The sequence below is a fragment of the Artemia sp. Qi Xiang Cuo genome, chromosome 8 (genome assembly GCF_049724085.1).
Source record: "Artemia sp. Qi Xiang Cuo chromosome 8, ASM4972408v1, whole genome shotgun sequence".
In the NCBI taxonomy this organism is placed as follows: domain Eukaryota; kingdom Metazoa; phylum Arthropoda; class Branchiopoda; order Anostraca; family Artemiidae; genus Artemia; species Artemia sp. Qi Xiang Cuo.
In genome coordinates this window covers 50525293-50544965 of record NC_142801.1, presented here as the reverse complement: position 1 = coordinate 50544965, position 19673 = coordinate 50525293, and the positions used below count along the sequence as shown (strand labels likewise).

Here is a 19673-nt window from a genome sequence, read left to right as displayed (position 1 = left end):
AGACGGTCCATTCGTTTTGCTCACATCGGATTTTGTCAAGCACATACTCCACTGCTTCATATTTCTCTTTGAGAGTTGTGGATTGCGCAAGAGGAACTGAGATGAGGAACTGAGATGGGTTCCCGTTGTGAAGGAGCAGACACTTCAAAGAAGGCTTGTTGCTGTCAATCTCTCGGATCGCATTGAGCGCCGAGTTTACCAATAAGACCAGCGACATCTCGGAGGTGCACGTGGTCTTCCTCCTGGCGGAAGTAGCCCATGTAGTCCTCCTGCCTTCTACAAAAGAAAGTGACACGCGCGTCCTCACCAAGTAGATTTTTCTCTTTGAGCCTGGAGGCCAACAGCTCGAAGGAAATCTTTGGCAAGCTCAGATTCCGAACCAGGTCATTAAACTTACATTGTGAAAAGGGCTGCGGACCATCTTGTGCTTTGTACTCCTCGTCCGTATATCCTCTCTCACTTGCACTGGTGGCCTCATCGTCGCTGTCGAGAAGCTCTGTGTACGCTGGTACAGGAATTTCGTCACACTGAGCAACTGGACAGGCGCTAGATGGAAGGTCAGGTTACTGAAGACAATGTTGATTCTTTCAGTCGATGCCAGTAGTATTGATGGCACAGAAGTTACAACCCAATGCATGGTCTAACGACTCCCTCCAAACCATCGAAATCCCAAACTTCTGTGAAGTTTTCGCGCCCTTCGTCCACTGCCGGTGGTATTCAACCCACGTCTTGCACACCGTGTGTGGTGCCCAGGAATTATCCGGGTCACTCAGCTTGACTTCAAAGTATGCCTAGTAGGCGCGCTTTAGAAATCCTGTGATGTTCTTCCTGTCCAATGACAACGTGTAATCTCCGCAGATGTAGCAGAAAACCTTAGGATCATTCCTGCATGACCGTCGCGCCAAAGCCATATCAATCAACGGAAAGAAATAAAAAAGCACAGGTTAATGCCAGGCAATGAAACTTGGAATAAATTTGATTGGCAGCCTTGCAATCACTCATAATCGCATGCAGCTACTTTAGAGAAATAAGTTAATGTTGTAATTCGATATATTCTTCAAGAAAAACATGAATGAACTCAAAACCCCTGATATTAGCGTATGCGTATTCAAAAAATTGACTTGATAGAGCATGTGATATTCGGACTCAGAACACCAAAATTAGTCTAAATCAGTTGAGAATTAGACTAAATCCTCTGGCGATTTTTTGGCTGTTACCTAGTATTGTAGATGCAGTGACGATATAAAGAGTAGAAAAGCTAAGACACAGGATATTTTCAAGCAATTGAAAAAATTTCTTAGAAAAGAAGTACAAATCTGTGAATTATTTTTAGAATATTTGAAGCCACAATGATGATGGTTGTCAAGTAACTCTCTGAAACTTCGGCGCTCAAAAAGGCTGAGGAGCATTTGCTAAATGTTTTCCACCCTTCATTCTTTCATTGTCAGGATCTTTAGGATATACTACTGCTGAAAACTCATCACCGAACCAAGCCGCCTGAGGCCAAAACAGCTATGCACGCTCCTCCTCCTCAATCCCAATCTATTCAAAGCCTCCCTCTTTACACCGTCCCATAAAGTTCCCATTTCCATTAAATCTTGTCTTACGACATCCCTCCATCCCAACCGAGGAAGAGCTGCTTTTCGTTTAGCCCTAGACAATTGGCCAAAAAGGACAGTCTTTGGCAGGCTGTCATCCTTTATCTGCAGAACGTGCCCTAGTCATTTCAATCTTTCTCACATTATTATAGCTCTAGAAAGCGAGATTGAACCACGCTTTTCATACAGCCTACTGTTTGAGATATGGTCAGTCAGTAACAGAAGCAACATAGTTCATAAATTTGTTTCAGACACCAATATCCAAGTTTTGGTGGTTCTTTTTTGTATTCCCTTAACAGTTTTCAAAATACTCAGATACTTCTTAGAGAGAGACATATGCGAATGCTAACAAATTATCAATAAAGACAGACCACAGAATAAAAAAAAGAAATTAGCAAGCATAGAATAAACAAATGAATCAAACAGGCATAGAATGATAAGTGAAATAGGACTCAAACCTTCGTGATTCGCTTTCGCTTCTTTCTCTGGATTTGGCTCGACTTCGATCCCGCTTTACCCAATGAATCAACGATCTCCGACGGCGTTCGCCAGCATCACTATCACTTTTCTTGAGCTTTAAAAATAATAAGAAAATAAAACAAACTGTAACGAAAAGAGACATGAACAAATGGCGAGAGAGCGAGAGATAGAGAGAAGGAAAGAGAGAGAGAGAGAGAGAGAGAGAGAGAGAGAGAGAGAGAGAGAGAGAGAGAGAGAGAGAGAGAGTTTGCATACTAAATCAGAGCTTATTGAATCTCAATTAAATCTTGTAGCGACTAAAAATTATGGTCTTACTTCTGCCACTAGGAATTTGAGCATCATCTGATAGACGAGGTGGCACGTATGGCCCTACAATTGTAACCCATGGATCACAGGTGTTGTTAGCAAAGGTCTAGATATCCTGCAATCTAAACAATCAACCTGAAATATATATATTGTCGGTTGTCGGTTATAGCTATACAATCTATTGCCCTGTTTGCTTAGAATTTTTTTTTGTCGGGTCGTCTGCTATAATTATCACTCCATGTCGTGATAATTTCCACCAAAAGGGCTCGGAAGAACTGTCTTTGGCATATTTAAGTATTTATAAGAATTAGCTCAAATGGTTACGAAAAATAACTTTAAAGTTAACTCAGTTAAAATAAAAGTTGCAAACTGGTATAAGTGGAATACTGAGTGGTATATTTCTACCATTGAGGCTAGAAAATTCCAAGAATATCCCAGGCGATCGTGACTGTTTTGAGGCAAATTAGATGAAAACACGACACCCTTTTCGACACAGAAGAATCTGACTTAAAATCACATATCTCCTCGTCTTTTTCTTTAATTCGTCTTTCCAGAAAGTGTTATGAATTGCTATTATAATCACCTCTCCCTTATGATCACGGGAATTCCTATTTTCATCTTCCTCTGTTGAAAATTGTAGACGAAGGTCGGTATCCATTGAACTGTCGCCAGGGAATGGCATTGGCTTCCCACATTCATCAGCTTGCATGACTTCTCGGAACAAAGCTGACTTTAAAAACCGAGGATAACAGTCAAATTTCATCAAATTGTAAACTTGTTTCTGGGCCTTAAAAAAAAGATAAATTAGTTTATTATTACACTTATCTGCATTCGAAAAAATGTTCCACACCAGGCGTATTATAAAAACAAATTGTCCCAAAACTAAAGAGCATGTCTGACATTTTTTTTAATTTTGCAGGAGAATACAAGTCAAGTTCTTGAAGCTTTTCGCAAGGACAGTTTTTAATTCAAGGACTTAAATGAATAAGATTTGCAAAGATTATTGAGTGTATTTGGATATAAGTTCTTCGTTTTGTATATAGCACGCAAATTATGTGTTGATTATTCTTCAAGCTAGAGATATCATTCTTTTTTTTTTACCAAGACCCAGCTCCCTACTCTCCCACGAAGCTGTGCCTCTACAACGGCAAAACGTTTCTTCTCGAATGAGGGGGAGGGTGGCAAACACACACTTTCCTTTTTAGTTCCAACAATTTGTACATTCGGGCACTGTGGAAAAAGAGTTTTCATGAAGAAACAGAACGACACCAGTTCTATTAATTGTCTTGACATCCTATACTAATTTTAGACACAAACGACAGTTTTAGTACACTTCGTTACCGTTTCGATCGATTGATACCAGTGCAAGCATATCTTTTTTTGACGCCATCATGAAGACACAGTTTTTGCTTTGCAAAACAGTACCATACATAGTTGCATAAGTTTCCAATATTGATAATCTGCAATATTTAATAGACAAAATTTGCTCCTTTTTTTATGCTGATTTTAAACCTTTTTAAAGAGCCTTTCCTTCACACTTGGTTTTAAAGTATTCACATAACAAACATTTTTAACGTCTACACATTAAAGCGTTATCATATCTTAGGTGAACCTGCATTTATTGACCAAAATGTATGAGAAGTTGTTTTTTGGCAGTACTTCACTTGAGGAAAATCTTTCTTCAGTGTCCGCCAGTACTCTGTTAACATATTTGGACACCATTTGCCCTGGTAGCGCCTCTCTATTCCCACAATGTCTATCTAGAAACATTTCCTGTGTTCGTTGCTCACAGCCCCTAGGTTTTTGAGGAAGAGCGCGGGATGGGAGTGCAGAAATGAAGACGTATAACATCCCGTGATCTTTATTGCCCATTCATCTCACTCGCAGCTTTTCAGTATTTCTCACAATCTACATATTTCTAGAAAATTCGTGACAACTTTTTGAAGGGCAACCATACCGCTGCTTCGTGCGTCTTTAATTGGTTTTCAAATTTTGCATCTTCCATCAGTTCCCTTGTTTAAGAGCCAAAGAATATTTATTCTTATAGTTTAGCTTCATTGATCCTTGGGAATTTATTTTTCAGAAAGACAAATGCAATACCATCACGATCCATTGCTTTAATAAATTCTTTATTAAGCCTAGTTTGATATGCTGGAGGCAATAAGATTTTTTTCAGAGCTTACAAGTGGTTGGTTAAGAACACTTTTCAGTCCTAGAATAAGTGACTCCCTACTTGGCCAGTTCTTTTTTACAAAATACTTCTATCTCTGCTATAATAATTATTATTATTTTATTACCCATCATTAAACATACAAAATGTTGTAAATGGAGTACAAGAAAAAAAAAATAACAACAAAATATCCGAAGAAAACTCAACTACAGAAAAACAAGATTAAGAATTACTACGACGAAAAAAGAAAAAAAAATGACAGATTTAAGTTATTGCGACATATAACGAAGAGTGGCTTGGTTCAAATGCCTTTACATATCGAGCACGGTGATTCAGTACAGCTATCAGCGGGTCGGCTATACTATACTTCAGTGATATTTTCGAATTCCTCATCCAAATTGGAAGACGAAGAAAACGCTCGTCATATTTGTAGAAAGTAGACCGAATACTGTGGCGATCAGACGGAGTAAGTATTTTCCACAACGGAGATAGGGCTAGCACATGTGACAAAACAAAAGTGTTATATACCCTTGCGAGTAGAAAACCATTAAAGTGGCACTTCATTGAAACGAGAATTCCATAAGCTCTGCGTGTCTTTACAGCGAACAACGAAACAAGGCAATCGGGAGTTCTTTTTAAGATCGCTACATATTGGAAGGCCGAGGTACATAATCTTGGACGAAGACTTAATCACATAAGTTCCGAAACTAACATCAACTGGTACACTATCTTTAACGCTGCTATTATATACGAGAACTTTACTCTTCTGGGGATTGAAAGAAAGACTTATTTTACCGTAATCCTTACTCAAAACACGGAATTTCTCTTCGATGCCTACAAGTGTTCTAATCACGTTCAAAATGTCGTCGGCGTAATCGATCAGTGAACATTGAGACCTCTAAATATAAATGTAGATTGAACCGGTTCTTGCGATGAAATAATACTATTATTGAACAGCGGTGGTGAAGTAAGTGCCTGTTGGCATATTCCCTTCTCTATAGGTATAAGACTAGAAGATAGGGCTAAAGCATTAACACACGGTACTTTTACACGCGCTTTTAATTTACTATACATATTCCTCAGTGCGCGTAGAATAGACTTATCCACGCCACGGTTCCGATCAGACAACAACATGGGGGTGCACACCGGAGTAAAACGCGCGGTTGACATCGTGACCGGCAAGATACAGTGCCTCATTCGAATCATCTGAGTCAATCAACAAATTAGCAATCATATAATGCGTGTGTTCTCTACTCATGTTCTTTTGAAACCAAATCTATCCGGCGTGTTACATGTAGCACTAAGCCTACTTACAACAAGCAATTCAAATAACTTGCACAGTACAGGCGCGACAGTTATCGGGCGGTAAGAAGAACACTGCCCCCCGTCTTTTCCCTTTTTTAGTACAGGAGTAATTACACCCGTGGAGAATAGGTCTGGAACAATCCCATCATTAAAAATCATTTGGTACAGGAGGCAAAGGTGCTCGACAAGGTTCTGACTTCCCGCTTGCAGATGCAATCCGCACAGGTTATCCACCCCCCTCGACAACTTCTTCACAGTGAGTGCCTCATTGACTGACGAACTAGAAACAAGAAAACCAACTTCCCGTTCATATTCCGCAAGACTCGCATCGAGCTCGATAGAAAGTTCATTTTCTAGATCAGCATTAGGCGATGAAGACTCGTGCGTAAAATATTTAATCCACTCGCTCTCACTGGGCAGAACATCAACTGATTCTTTACGTTTCTTCTTTTTTAGGAATTTCCACATGCGATTGGGGTCTTTTTTTACAGATTTACTATCACATTCAATAATCAGAGCACGATTTGTAGCGAGGGTTTTTGTAAATCTTCGCTTAGTATATAATCGGATGGAGTTCACTATACCATGCCTTGGTCGGCCGTTATCTACCCACATGCGTAACCAGAATATTGCGTCCGTATACACATTTACAAGATCCAAGTCATCGGACCAGTGGGGTATTTCCGAGCCAATCCGAACACGACAAATCATTACTGCAGCCTTTTCCGCACACTGCAGGGCATGAACTATTTCGCTACAGTATGTATTGATCATTACTTGTTTATCACTTGCTGTAACTGAAGAAGATTTATGAAGTAGATTGTAAGGGAAGTAAATTATTGCTAAAATATCGTCACATACATTCTGGTACAATGGGGTATTAATTTGAGCCCATATAGGATTAATATCCTATTTTCTTCCACTGGGCAGATCAGGGTGGGATTTCGATTATGTATTAGGTAGGGAAACATAACCAACTGGTAAGTGATCAGATGCGGTGATAGATGTATCCACATATGACTGGCAAAGGGGAACTGGTAAATGTGAACACGTTATAAAATCAAGAGATGAAGTTTTCTCCAGAGTTATGCACATACGTGAAATCGAGATCATTTTTCATTATGTTTAGACCAGAGCATGCAGTCGAGAGTACTTGGGATATAGGGCTTTCCAGATTAATCAAATCACAGTTCATATCTCCGGCAACAATGTATGACAAATCTTGGGTGCGACAGTTGGCAATAGCGTTTGCTAATTTCCGACAAGCACTATCGAACTTGGAATCTAATCTAGATGATTTGTAGTCTATACGCAAATAAACTGAGAAGATTATTGTCTGTTCACTCATGATCGCAATAAAATTATTGAATACTTGGATAACTGTGGCGCGTAAAGACTTTGAAGCAAGGATTGCAATACCGCCTGAGGGACGGCCTCTACCACTCGATTTCGCACCAACCGCAAAAACAGCAAAAAAATCGATTGAATCACCCATATTTTACAGTTTAGTCCCTTCTTTAGTCTGGAAATGTTCCTGGAGACATACAATGTTATGACTGCGAATTAGGTTTTCAAGGATTGGCAGTTTGTTGATTACATTTCCATTAATGTTCCAAGTAATCAAACTTAATTCGCGATTCATTTCTTAACTGCAAGTAACTTTTGCGCTTCCGGACAGCTGTAACTGTAGCATGGATGTTTGTCCGAACCACAGAGTGCTTATTTAATCGGTTTGATGCAAGGGTTGTCCTTGGTGCTACTGTGGTTATCCCCATGTCTAGAACACTTGGCTTCGTTCTTACAGAATTTGGCCGCGTGACCAAATGCTTGACAATTGAAACATCTCATTGGAAGAAACAGATACTCAGAGATTGGGACGTTCGTAACGAATCACTGGGGGCGATTTAAGATAGCTATAACTTTTAAATCCATACATATCTGCCAAGAAAAATTGTCATATTTAATAGTGGACATGAAGAGCTTCATACTCTCAGAGTTTTTTTTCATACCAACTGCATGGGCTAAAGGAATGGATTTTCTTACTTTATTTAATAGCACTCATTTAAAGATTGTTTTTAATGAATCTATGAACAGACAACAATCGCTCAACATCATTGCAGAGAACTAGTACGCCCTCCTTAGACAATAAATGCTCAAAGTCCTTTTTGCGTTGACGGAAGAAACTTACTTTGGCGTGATCTTGCAGAAGCTTCCAGCCTTTAAATCTTGAGAAGAGTATTTTTACCTTACTTTTACATAAATCAAGATCCCAAACTATATCATTTATATCTTCCTATGTTAGAGAGCGAGTTCCACTTATGGTATTGTTTTCCACAAAATCCAGATCATTCTGAAAATCGTTCTGAGGATCAGGAATACTTCAATTGCTTCAGTCAATGTTATGTCACCTAGTGGAGTTGGTGTGGGAAGTCCTGGTCCATGAGCCACTGGTCGAATTTCCGAAACTAAAGATGGATATGAAACAGTATGTTTCGACTCCGAACTTATTTCAGATATATTTTTCAAGTAGGAAACTGTCAGATGACCCTAAGGTTTGAGCCATATCATAGGACTGTAAAAGGCATACAATGGGATCCTTTTAATCAGTCAGTTAATAGTGTTATACATTTGGCTCAACACATTCCCAGGACACATCTCTTGTTCTAGTGTATTTTACTGTTAAAACAACGCTCATAGGCTCTTCTAACTAAAGGAGCAAAATTTCCTCTCTCCCCTTTTAAATTGAGCTCACCACACACACAAAAGGATTTTTTTTTCAACTTTAAGACACTTTTGAGACATGTATCGTGTAAACTAAATATCTCATAATGCAAAAATTGGTACGATATATACACTTCTATTACACTTCAACTGCCAATCAGTCAACTGTTGACAAAATAGAATGACATTTAAATGTAAAATACTCCTAATCAGCACGTTATATACCACAAACGTTAATAAACAGACACAAAATTCATTCAAAATATAAAAAATGGCAGGCGATGGAAAAAATATTGCTTAATTTTTCCAATCAGCAGATGGCGGTATCTAAAAAAACCTTGAGATTATCTATTTAAGAAAACCATTTTCGACTAGACTACTAGCAGCCGCTTTTGTAACTAGTGGATTTTCAACAAAATCCTTCTTTATATATAGAACGACCATTGGGAATTAATTCGGCACTGTAGTCATATGGATCAGTAGGCTAATTAAACAAAGAAATTTTTAAGCTAAAAAAAATATCCCATAAAATTTACAAATATCTTAATTTTCTGGATAGCTAAATTCGGATCTTTCATTTTAAAATGTGTTTAAATTTAAGAAAGAACTTTGAAAATTTTACAATGCTACCTAAAATCCTTTACACTTGAGCAAGACTTTTAAACTGTAAGTCCTGGCTTTCTGGCGAAGGACCACAGCGATTTAGTCATAATTTTATTAAAGGCGTGCAATAGGGAGAGGGGATGCTTTGGGAGAACCGTTCATTTTTGAATTAAAATCAAGTTGCTGGCATCAAGCCATGGCTAATTGGAGAAAAAGCAAAGACAGATATTCTAAGTGAGAGGCAAATCGGGCATAAGCCTTTTTTAGGATTGTATAAAAATGATGTCATTTCGCTTGTTGATAGATAAGTCTATCATCCATCCATACATCCAACCTAGGGCAGAACTAAGGTAGATAGTCATAGAACTAAGGGATGAATGATTGGATTAATTTTGGGTTGACTCATAACGGACAATGTCCACTGGACTTGTTTACATAATGGGGGACCGACTTTGCTTGGACTAACAGGCGAACAAGCGACCTAAGCCTAATCGGCTTGGCCACTTGCAGTCTTAGTTGAGTAGAAATGTTGAATATAAATTTTGATACTTTGGTTTAAAAACTCACTTTCATTGAACCAACCAGCACCCACCCTAGAGGCTTGTTCTGTGTTGGGACATGCACCCTGTTTAAAAGTAGAAGAAGTACCCTGAAAAGTACAACTAAGCCAACATAGATAAATAGTATACGCTCTAAGTCTAGAGAGCAGGGAAGGATTAGAAGAGCTTTTAAACGGGAGAGAGGTTCAAAACTAATTGCAGGGTCTCTTAGACAAAATATTGAACATTTCATACATTTCGACATATCTTCTTCGAAATCTCCAAGGGAAAATCTTTAGACTACATTTCATGTGATACCCCACCCCACTCCCAGTTCCTTTCAGGTATGGACATAAATAAATTATGGAACTGATCACATTATACTAGCGAATATTATATACCGCATGACAGTATTCAATAAACACAATTCTTTTTTTTACTTTCTGTCACTCTTGCAAACATTAATCTTACAGTCAGATGCAAAGAAGTAATAACTTTTTATTCATGCTAATAATGCGATTGTCTCTATGAAATTACCAACGACAATTGGAGCACATAAAAGGAACCGACATGGGCTATAATCCAGCAAATAGATCACAAATAAATTACCATTCGTTCCACAAATATTATACGTCCAAACATAAAACAAAGCTCAAATTTGTAATTATTTTATACGCTCAAAGCAACTCAATTAAGTAATTCTTGAATTCTTATAAGAGTCTTTAGTTTTACTTCGGAAAGATGATTCTCTTTTATTCCGACCAAAGAATTACTGAATTAACCGGCAACAAGGCCAATACAATACACCCTGTTTAACTGTTATTTTGGTTCCCAGTAATCAGAGCCATATTTGAAACCACGTAACCTCTGACATCAGAATAGTTTTAAAACGTCATGTTTCTAGAAAAATCTATGGTACATTTGAATTTGTTAAGCTAGGATTCTGATTATAGAAATTGGTATCTGGCTTCAGACTTAGGATTCTACCATTCAGCTAATCAGAAATATCCATGTAAAAAATATTCTAAGAGATCGAAGTTGTTCAATGAAATTAAAAGCAGGTATGTCCTTTTTTGCTGTTAAAAAAAGGTTACGGTATGCGGTAGTTCTAGGGTCTCCCCCCCGGATAATTCCCACACCCGCAGACAATTAGCCCCCGGAAAATCCCTCCCACCTAATGTTGAATTGAGCAGCCAAAGGGAAAGTAAGACAAAAAAAAAGAATGAAGAAAAAAGGACTTAGGAATATTCTTTTTATATTCCAAAATGTAGGTAGAATACGTAGTGTAGAAAATCGTGTAGTATCGATTTTTGTATTTTTATTCCCTTTAATTCTTTTTTTGGTGTTTTTGGGGGTTGAGCTACTATAGCAGGGCAAGATAAAGGCTAAAGAAGATAATTTGGAGATATGAAATTGGTGGCAAGTGTGGAAGGGGTGCATTATGGCGGAAGTATGGAAGTGCATAGAGATACAGACTTGGACTAAGAAGTACAAGTAACTACTTCCCGAGGACTTGGTCAGGCACAGATATCTATAGGACACAATACCCCCCCCCCTTCTTTCGATCGAAAACGCGTCCACTAGGCGTAAATCAGAAGGTTTTACCGCCTAGGGTATCTTTCAGGGGCTTTTTCTTAGTATTGACAACGTGGAGTCAAACTCCAAGCTAGGATCAAGCAAATTTAAAACAGATAGAACTCTTCATTTCAAACAAGCAAGCAAATTATTTTCTTTAATCTTTTTCTTACCCTACTATGATAACTTATCCCCCTCCCCATCCCTCAAAAGACACGAAAAAAATTTAACAAAATACAAAAATAAATACTATATGATATTTTAAATAAGATATTCTGCCTATACTTTGGAATATAGATAGAATATTCCAAAATTCCTTCTTTCCTTCATTTTCTTTGTTTGTCTTACTTTCCCTACGGCTGCTCAATTTAAAAAATGGAGGTAATTGTCCACGAGAGGGATTTTCCCGGGGGGGGGGGAATCAGGAAGATACCGTGCTCAGTATCAGGATGGTACTTAAATTTTTGTGGTTAAGTACATTTTTGACTCCTTAAATACACACTTTAATGCATATTTTCAAGATTACTTAAAATGCGTGCTTCAATACTTTTTTCCACAACTCGTGAGTACTTAATTACCAAGTATATTACCTGGAACTTCTTAGAAGCCATACAGACATTTAGAACAAACTTCAATACATAGGGTCTTTACAAATTCGAAGTGGTTTTTTCGAGGCACCAAAATCCACACGATGTCTCTTCATCATAAGACTAAGATTCGGCTGTTCAATTTTAAAAATGGAGGTAATTGTCCACGGGAGGAATTTCCCGGGGGGGGGGGGATCAGGAAGATACCGTGCTCAGTATCGCGATGGTACATAAATTGTTGTGCTTAAGTACATTTTTGACTTCTTAAATACACACTTTAATGCATATTTTAAAGATTACTTAAAATACATGCTTCAATACTTTTTTCCTGTACTCATGAGCAGTTAATTACCGAGTACATTACCTGGAACTTCTTAGAAGGCATACAGACATTTAGAACAAACTTCAACATATCGGGCCTTTACAAATTCGAAGTGGCTTTTTCGAGGCACCAAAATCCACACGGTGTCTCTTCGTCATAAGAGACAAGTGTTACATGAGAAAATAGCTCTTTGAAAGTACTGAGTTACCACTTTCAATTGTTGCTGCCCCTTGTGACGCAAAATTTGAAAAAATTGGTTCCTTGAAATATATCAAGGCTTGAAATAAATCGAGGCTTGGTTCCTTATAATCTGAAACCAGCGAGAAAATAAAAGCATTGAGAAACTTTTGCTACTAAAAGTAAACAAAGACATCTTGGCTCCACGTTAAAGTTTTCGTTTTATTTAAAGCTTATACACAATAACCGAAAGAAAACGATTTAATATTCTCCATATACCGATAGGAAAGTCTCATCTCATTACGCCAACCTCCCCCTATAGCCTCCTTACTACCTCAACTACTCATAGTTCAACCATTTAAGATGTACAATAAAGAGTGCCAGTGGCATACAGCAAAGGGTATTTCTACTTCTCGTTTATCCTAGACACTATTGCTAAATGAAACCGGCGAGAACATAAAAGCTTTGAAAAACTTTGCCACTAAAAGTAAATAAACACATCTTGGCTCTACATTAAATTTTTCATTTTATTTAAAGTTTATACCCTATAGCCTCCTTACTACCTCAACTACCCATAGTTTAACCATTTAAGATGTGCAATAAAGGGTGCCAGTGTCATACAGCAAAGAATACTTGTACTTCTCGTTTATCCTAGACACGTTCTATTAGTACAGACCTGTACAGATTAGCCAGTCAATGTGAAAGTTGAACTGTTTTAGCAAACCCAGTGACGTTTTAGCAAACAAAGTTTATAAATCAGTCTTTGGCAGAAGAAGTTTAAGAACAAGAGCGATGATGTACAAAACTCTAGACAAGTAAGAGGCCCTAATACAACAGAATAATAGAAAACAAACAGCTGTTTCAGGGTTAACTGACATTTCCATCATAGTAATTTTCAAGGAAGTATGGAAGACAATGCTCGTTTCAAAAGAGAGTGGAAAAAAATTAAAAGAACTAAAAAAAAAACTGGAAAAACTAATTTTTTATACTGTTAAGTAGTAAGTTGTCTGTACAAGGAAGATTTTTCTTTGATGCAATTTTGACGCTTTTTCTATCTCTCTTTTTTACTTTTGCTTTATATCTGTCAAGGAAAATAGAACTGTTTTTATTAAAAGGGCCTAACAGGTATTTTCCGATAATTTTTGGTTTCAAACTAGTCTATGTTCTGCAGACAAATTTAGCTCTAATTATTTTATAAAGTCAATAAAAGAGTTAAAACACGATAGAATCCGTTTATAACTGATAAAATTTCAGGGTGGACCAAAGTTGATTAGATTCTAAATGAATATCCAAATTCTGATTAAATAAAATCAAGCTCATTTTGAATTTTCTAATTATCCCAGTTATCGCTACACTGTCAGTGGCACTAGACCTATTTTAAAGAGACAAACCTTACACTTTTGTTAGTTTTCTTTTTTTAAGCAACATCCAGGTTATGGACCATGCTTGACCCACTGAAATAGACGTTACGTTCGAGTCCTAGGGATCTTGCTTGATGAAAATCTTTTCGTTAAATATCATGCTGTCCTACCTGATCAATATTATTTGGATCAATATTATCATATTGACAACCTGGTCAATATACATAACTGGTTCAAGAGTCACCAAAGATAATTTTTACTGGTTGCATAAGGAAGCTAGTCAATGGCCAGAAAATGGCATGGAGAAAGAAAAACTAAAGGAGTGCAGTAATAACTTGGCTCAAAGTATATCTCGTCCACAAGTTTAGTTCAGAGGACACTGGTTTACGGCTAATACATGTAGCAATATGTTCCCTTAAAAATTTCGATTTTTCAGCTATGATTTTTGGCTGCAGATGTCGGATCGATTTCATACCAAATAATTATTGCGACAGCATTATTTTTCGTTTACTTTTAGTTTTTATAAGTCTGAACAAAAATTTATAGTTATGAAAAGAAGACACATTGAATTTAGAAACATAATTGTAGGAGGCAAACGACTCATCCCCCCAAAAAAAAACCTCGAGAAATTTCGCCTCCAGATTTACAGGCACAAACTTGCTTTTTCAGAGGGTGGGGGGTAAATAAAAAAGACAAGTATATTATGAGAAACACGTAGAGACGTGTGGAGACAGCCCCAGAATCCGAACATTTAACAGATATTTTGCCAAATTTGTGCCTTGTTTTAGGAAATTGGTGTTTACATTTCATATGCATAAATATAACCTTTATATTAGTAATTTACCTGAGCAAATAAGTCAACAGTCGGTCGGTCTAGACCATCCTGTGCTTGCTGCCTTGCTGGCCCATCAATATTAACAGGGTCTGTGGCTCCAGTTGCCAGGTGTTTTTCATATATAAGACGCGCTTGCCTCGTTCTTTGCTGACTTGCAGTGGAAGTAGCAAAAAGACTTCTGTAACGCTCACAGGCTGCCCAAAAATATATATTTTCATGACTAAACTCTTTCTTCAGAAATTCCTAGAAAAGGAAAGATATGAAACACTGTCTGAAGAAAAATGATTAAAAAAGTGGCATTTGTAAACTGTATATTTAAATAAAATTTGAAAAATATATAATTGTGCTCCCCCTCTCTGTGAAGCTCCTCCGATCTGCCCCTTGAGGATTGGACCTAGTTTGTTACAAACACAACGATAATACTTTAGAAGCAAATTTTACTACTTGAATATATTCCAAAACTTTCCCTAATGCAGGTTATAATCGTATAAGACTAACCCATCACTCAAGTATGATAGTTGCAGCATCAATAAAGGAAGGAGTTCCTTCCCTTTTTGGATTTTTTTTTATATTACAGGAATTTTCGTTTTTTATTTTTGTCCCTTTCTGACAGTTACTTTCTAATTAAGAGGTAACTTTTTTACCACACATGATTTCCTGAAGGGGCAATTTTAAAACCCATTAATCAATGTTTAAAGGCATTTTGTCCATCAATAACCTAAGAAAAATTTTCTTGCAACAATTTTCACACAGAAGACCAAAGAGGAAAACATGAGCCACATTTCCTCAAAACGAGTCGTAAGTTCTTTCTTTAATTAAAATCAAGAAATAAAACTTTTGAAACATTTTAATTGGACGTCTTAAAACACAGAACTTGACGTAAAAACGGAGTACGATTATAATACCATCTTTGTCTTTATTTGGTCTTTGTCAATTGAAACTAAAAAAAAAAAAAAAAAAAAAAAATCCTGAAACGTATCAATTGACCCGATTTTAGAAAATACTGAAACATCTAAATCAAGCCTATTTTAGCATAGAATGTGAAAAAATCCTGTTTCGATTGCATCTTTGTCGATTCAAACACAGAAGAAAGGAGGAAGATTCCCCTGAACACAAAGCCGGGTATAATTTTCATCGTCAAAATTTAAAGAGAAATTCAAAAATCGAACTAGGACCCATCCTTTCCAGAAATATACTCTTAACTGCTCAAAAATAAGAAAGAAGGGACACGCTGGTACTTGAGGGCCCCAGACTCAGAGCCCGTTTTCTAAACCAATTTTTATTCAAAGAAGGAATCAATTTTTTGTTTTTTGAAGAAACTCGGTTTAAAAAGTTTTTTATAGTACCTCGGTTTAAAAAGAAATTAACAGATTACTTTTTGGGGAATAGTTGTTGAATTTTACTTTGGATCGTAAGGTGGGTAGGGTAAAAATTGTGGACTGGGTAGATAAGAGTGGATAGGGGGGCCAGGGGAGGGTCGAGTATTAATGAGGGATGAATACTGGATTTGCAAGCATATTTTTTCTTTTAATTTTATTTATTTATTATTATTTTTATATTTTTAATATTTATTTATTTTTCATTTTTAATATCAAATTATTCAGAAACAGAAGTATATTTTACAGGTACTGCCAGTGCATAGCCTTGAGGTAAATCATCGTATTCTTTTATATATTGACTCCTTGCTGAAATGTTCGGAAACTTGTTGAAGTGTTTTTCAACATTTTTTTATACTAAATTATAATAAATTATAGGTCTCAAGAACCCTGCTCGAGGCATATATTTTCTTTTCCAGCAACCCTAATTTTAACGATCTCATCGTAGTTCCTCGTAGGCCATTCTTTCTAATATAACTTCTTGGGACCAATGGCGGATCCAGGGGGCGAGAGGGCGCGCTCCCCTAACATAGTCTACAGTAGTGTAATTTACTTAATTAACGCATTTTTGCGTTAATTAAACTTGCTCCTAACGCAAGTTTATCGGATTAACCAATTTTGCCCCTCCCCCCCAAAAAAAATCCTGGATCCGCCCCTGCTTGGGACTCTGCAGAACACTAGGATTCCAGGATATCTTGTTGATAAATTCTGAGTTAATGGTTTAATAGCACTTAATATTTTGGTTGTTTTGTCATATACTGCAATCTTTCTTCTGTATTTTTGTTGCGCATTAGATGGCCAGGCCATCTTCGACTGCGGAATCTTTCATGTTCAGCGTGGCTATCCCTCTAAATACAGCTTCCTCACAGCCCATTATATTTAAAAAAAAGTGTCACAGCAGTTACAGATCCCAGTAATTTTCGCGACAAGGAGCAAAAGACAAATTTTCATTCAAATAGATTTTGGCAACTTTCAATGTTTGAGCCACTCAGAAGCCAAATTGATCAACTTGTCGCCTTGGTACATACATAGATTCTTTTATATTATTTTTTATCTGCATAAGGTGTTTGTTAGGAAATAATCAAAAGCCCCGATCTATCTTTTTCTGCTATATTTATGGATATTTTTTTTTTTTTCACGAATTAGTCGATTTGTCAACTAGGTAATTCACTACATGTACAAATTGATTCGATACAAAAGGAAGTTCAGTAGCCACAATTCTAGGAATAAAACATAGGATTTTACTAGTGGCAGTTCAAGCTCTGGGTTCAATGACCTGGCGCCATGAATGACGTCATAAAAAAAAATCGTGGAACAGAGTATACTAGGCTATATTCAGTGCCAAACATCACTGAAAAACCCTTTACATGCTTTACGTCACACAACATATGATCATAGTTTTCAAAATACTAAACTAAACGTAGGCAACTTTCCATTTCTTTAGCTCACTATAATGCACAAAGGGCTTTAAACATCCAGCGTCCTGAGTCTCGACCTCTGCAGGGCGCTGCAGGTTTTATCTATTATGTTACGTGTTTGAGCCTGGTGAATTTGTATACTGAATTTTAGAATAAATTTACCAAATAGATTAGAACAATTGTTCTTCCATTATTTTTGCCAGAAAAATCTCCTTCATTGTTAGGGAATTTTATTTTGAAGGCAAGTGCTTTAACGCAGATACGTCAAAAATAAAGTATGGTGGATTGATTTGGAATCAGAATAGTTCCTAAAATCCTGGATAGCTCCTGGAACCAGAATCAGATTATACATGAATAGTAAAAGATTTCGATGATAAAAAAAAAGTGATTTTCAAATTGATATGATATAAACACAAATAAAAAACTTTTTCGATTCCGGTGTCACTCACGATTCATTCATCGATTTACACGTCATCTACAATTTTAATATCATTTGCAAAAAACCCAAACCCCATAGGATCAGGATGCTACAAATAAAGCAACTTATAGAGGTCAATTTAGGTACTTATAATTCCAGACAATTTACTGATGGATCACATCTATTAATTACATGGAAAGATTGATGATTTTATGCTCTGCAAAAGTGAAACAGGAATTGTTATATAATGGATAATCACGACAAAGGATCAGGGGTACATATAACAGCAAGTAGATTGGATCATTACGATATTTGCTGAATGTTTTTGGCAAGAGGGAGGGGGGGGGGGAGTGAAACACTAAAAAAAAAAGGTATAATTTCGGCCATATCTTTTTTATTTTTCCAGAGAATCTTTGTGATAAGTGATAAGTGACTTGAAGAATGTCCTTACTTGTGCAGGATATGTATACACGGCATGCAAGAAGCACAATATCTGATAAAAACAAACAAAAGAGAACACAATGTTACCAATGTACAAAATTAGAGTCAGAAAGGAGGGCATTGAAAAAAAAGGAATAAAAAAAAGTTTTGCAAATAAAATTAAGGAACAACATTAAAACTTAAAACGGGAGAAATCATTCCGTATACGAGAGGGGGGAGGGGGGTTCCCTCCTAATCCCTCGCTCTTTACGCTAAAGTCTTAAAGTTCTTTAAAAATACTTCTCATTCAAATTTAACGGCCCTTGTGTTTCAGAAGCCGTTCTTAAAGAATTGGGATAAAAAGCCACTTTAACGTAAAGAGCGAAGTGGCGCCCCTGCCCTCACATATGGAATAATCTCTGTTCGTTTTATGTTTTTCCCATCTCCAGAGCCATAGTAATTCGACTTTCAACTATGCTGAACCAAATGACTATCTCAAAATTTCGACCAGATGTCTTCGGGGAAAAAAGGGGCGTGGAAGGGGGGCTAATAGCCCTCCAGTCTTTTCGGTCACTTATAAAGGGCACTAGAAGCTTTAATTTCCGTTCGAACGAGCCCTCCTCTCTCGATATTCTAGGGCTATTGGTGCGATAAGATCATCCCTGAAAAAAAAAAAAAACAAAAAAAAAACATCATGACCCATCTTCTGGCAAAAATACAAATTTCACATTTTTTTAGATAGGAGATTGAAACCTCAAGAGTAGGATTTTCTGATATACTGTATCTGAAGGTATGAATTTCATTAAGATCACTTGACCTTTTGGGGGTGTTTTCCCATTTTCAGGAATCAGGCAAGTTTTTGCAGGCTCGTAGCTTTTGATGAGTAACATTAAACGAAGCAGGGCTTCGTCTCCTCAGGAATATTATGTAGTAAGTGGATTAAAATGAACATGAACTGAAATGTTAAGCCACATACTCTTTGTTTTATTTTTGAAACAAAGAAAGAAAATTTGTTCTTAAAATATAAAAAGAAAGTAATAAAAATAAGGTGGAATGAATTATTTATAAATTTCACTGAAAAGAAACAAAATTATGCATATCTTTTCTTTCGTTTTTTTTTCCAGTCATAATCCTCCGTGGATTGAAAAACAAAATTTTCATCGGTCTAAGCTGTTCATATAACAAAATAAGAAGTCATTACTTGGCTAAATCTGCCTTTCGCTTAACTTCTTCTCTGAAGCTGGTACCAAAGTTCTTATTAGAATCTTTCAATATCTTTTAACTCAAAGAGATATTACAAAATTGATTCAGACTGCTCATTGGCTATTTACACTCGCTTTGAATTTAGGGGGGGGGGGCTTACTTGATGGACTTACCTTATGAACAATTTTCTTGTTCTGGATTGTTTTCCAGAAAAAAACGAAATCACAAAACTTTATATAGATTTTTCGGTGTAAAAACT

At 36.8% G+C, this 19673-nt stretch overlaps 1 protein-coding gene across 4 annotated transcripts in view; it reads right to left on the bottom strand.

Annotated features, from left to right (window-relative positions):
* The window catches only part of loco (regulator of G protein signaling family member locomotion defects), a 176909-nt gene that overhangs the window by 41718 nt on the left and 115518 nt on the right, over window positions 1-19673 (bottom strand). For all 4 annotated transcript variants that reach the window (XM_089093541.1, XM_089093539.1, XM_089093540.1 and 1 more), the window contains 3 exons: window positions 14589-14822; window positions 2968-3171; window positions 2057-2172 (listed from right to left, as the gene is read on the bottom strand). In XM_089093541.1, coding sequence (XP_088949667.1) covers window positions 2057-2172; window positions 2968-3171; window positions 14589-14822 — 554 coding nt within the window. The remainder of the gene's footprint in view (window positions 1-2056; window positions 2173-2967; window positions 3172-14588; window positions 14823-19673) is intronic.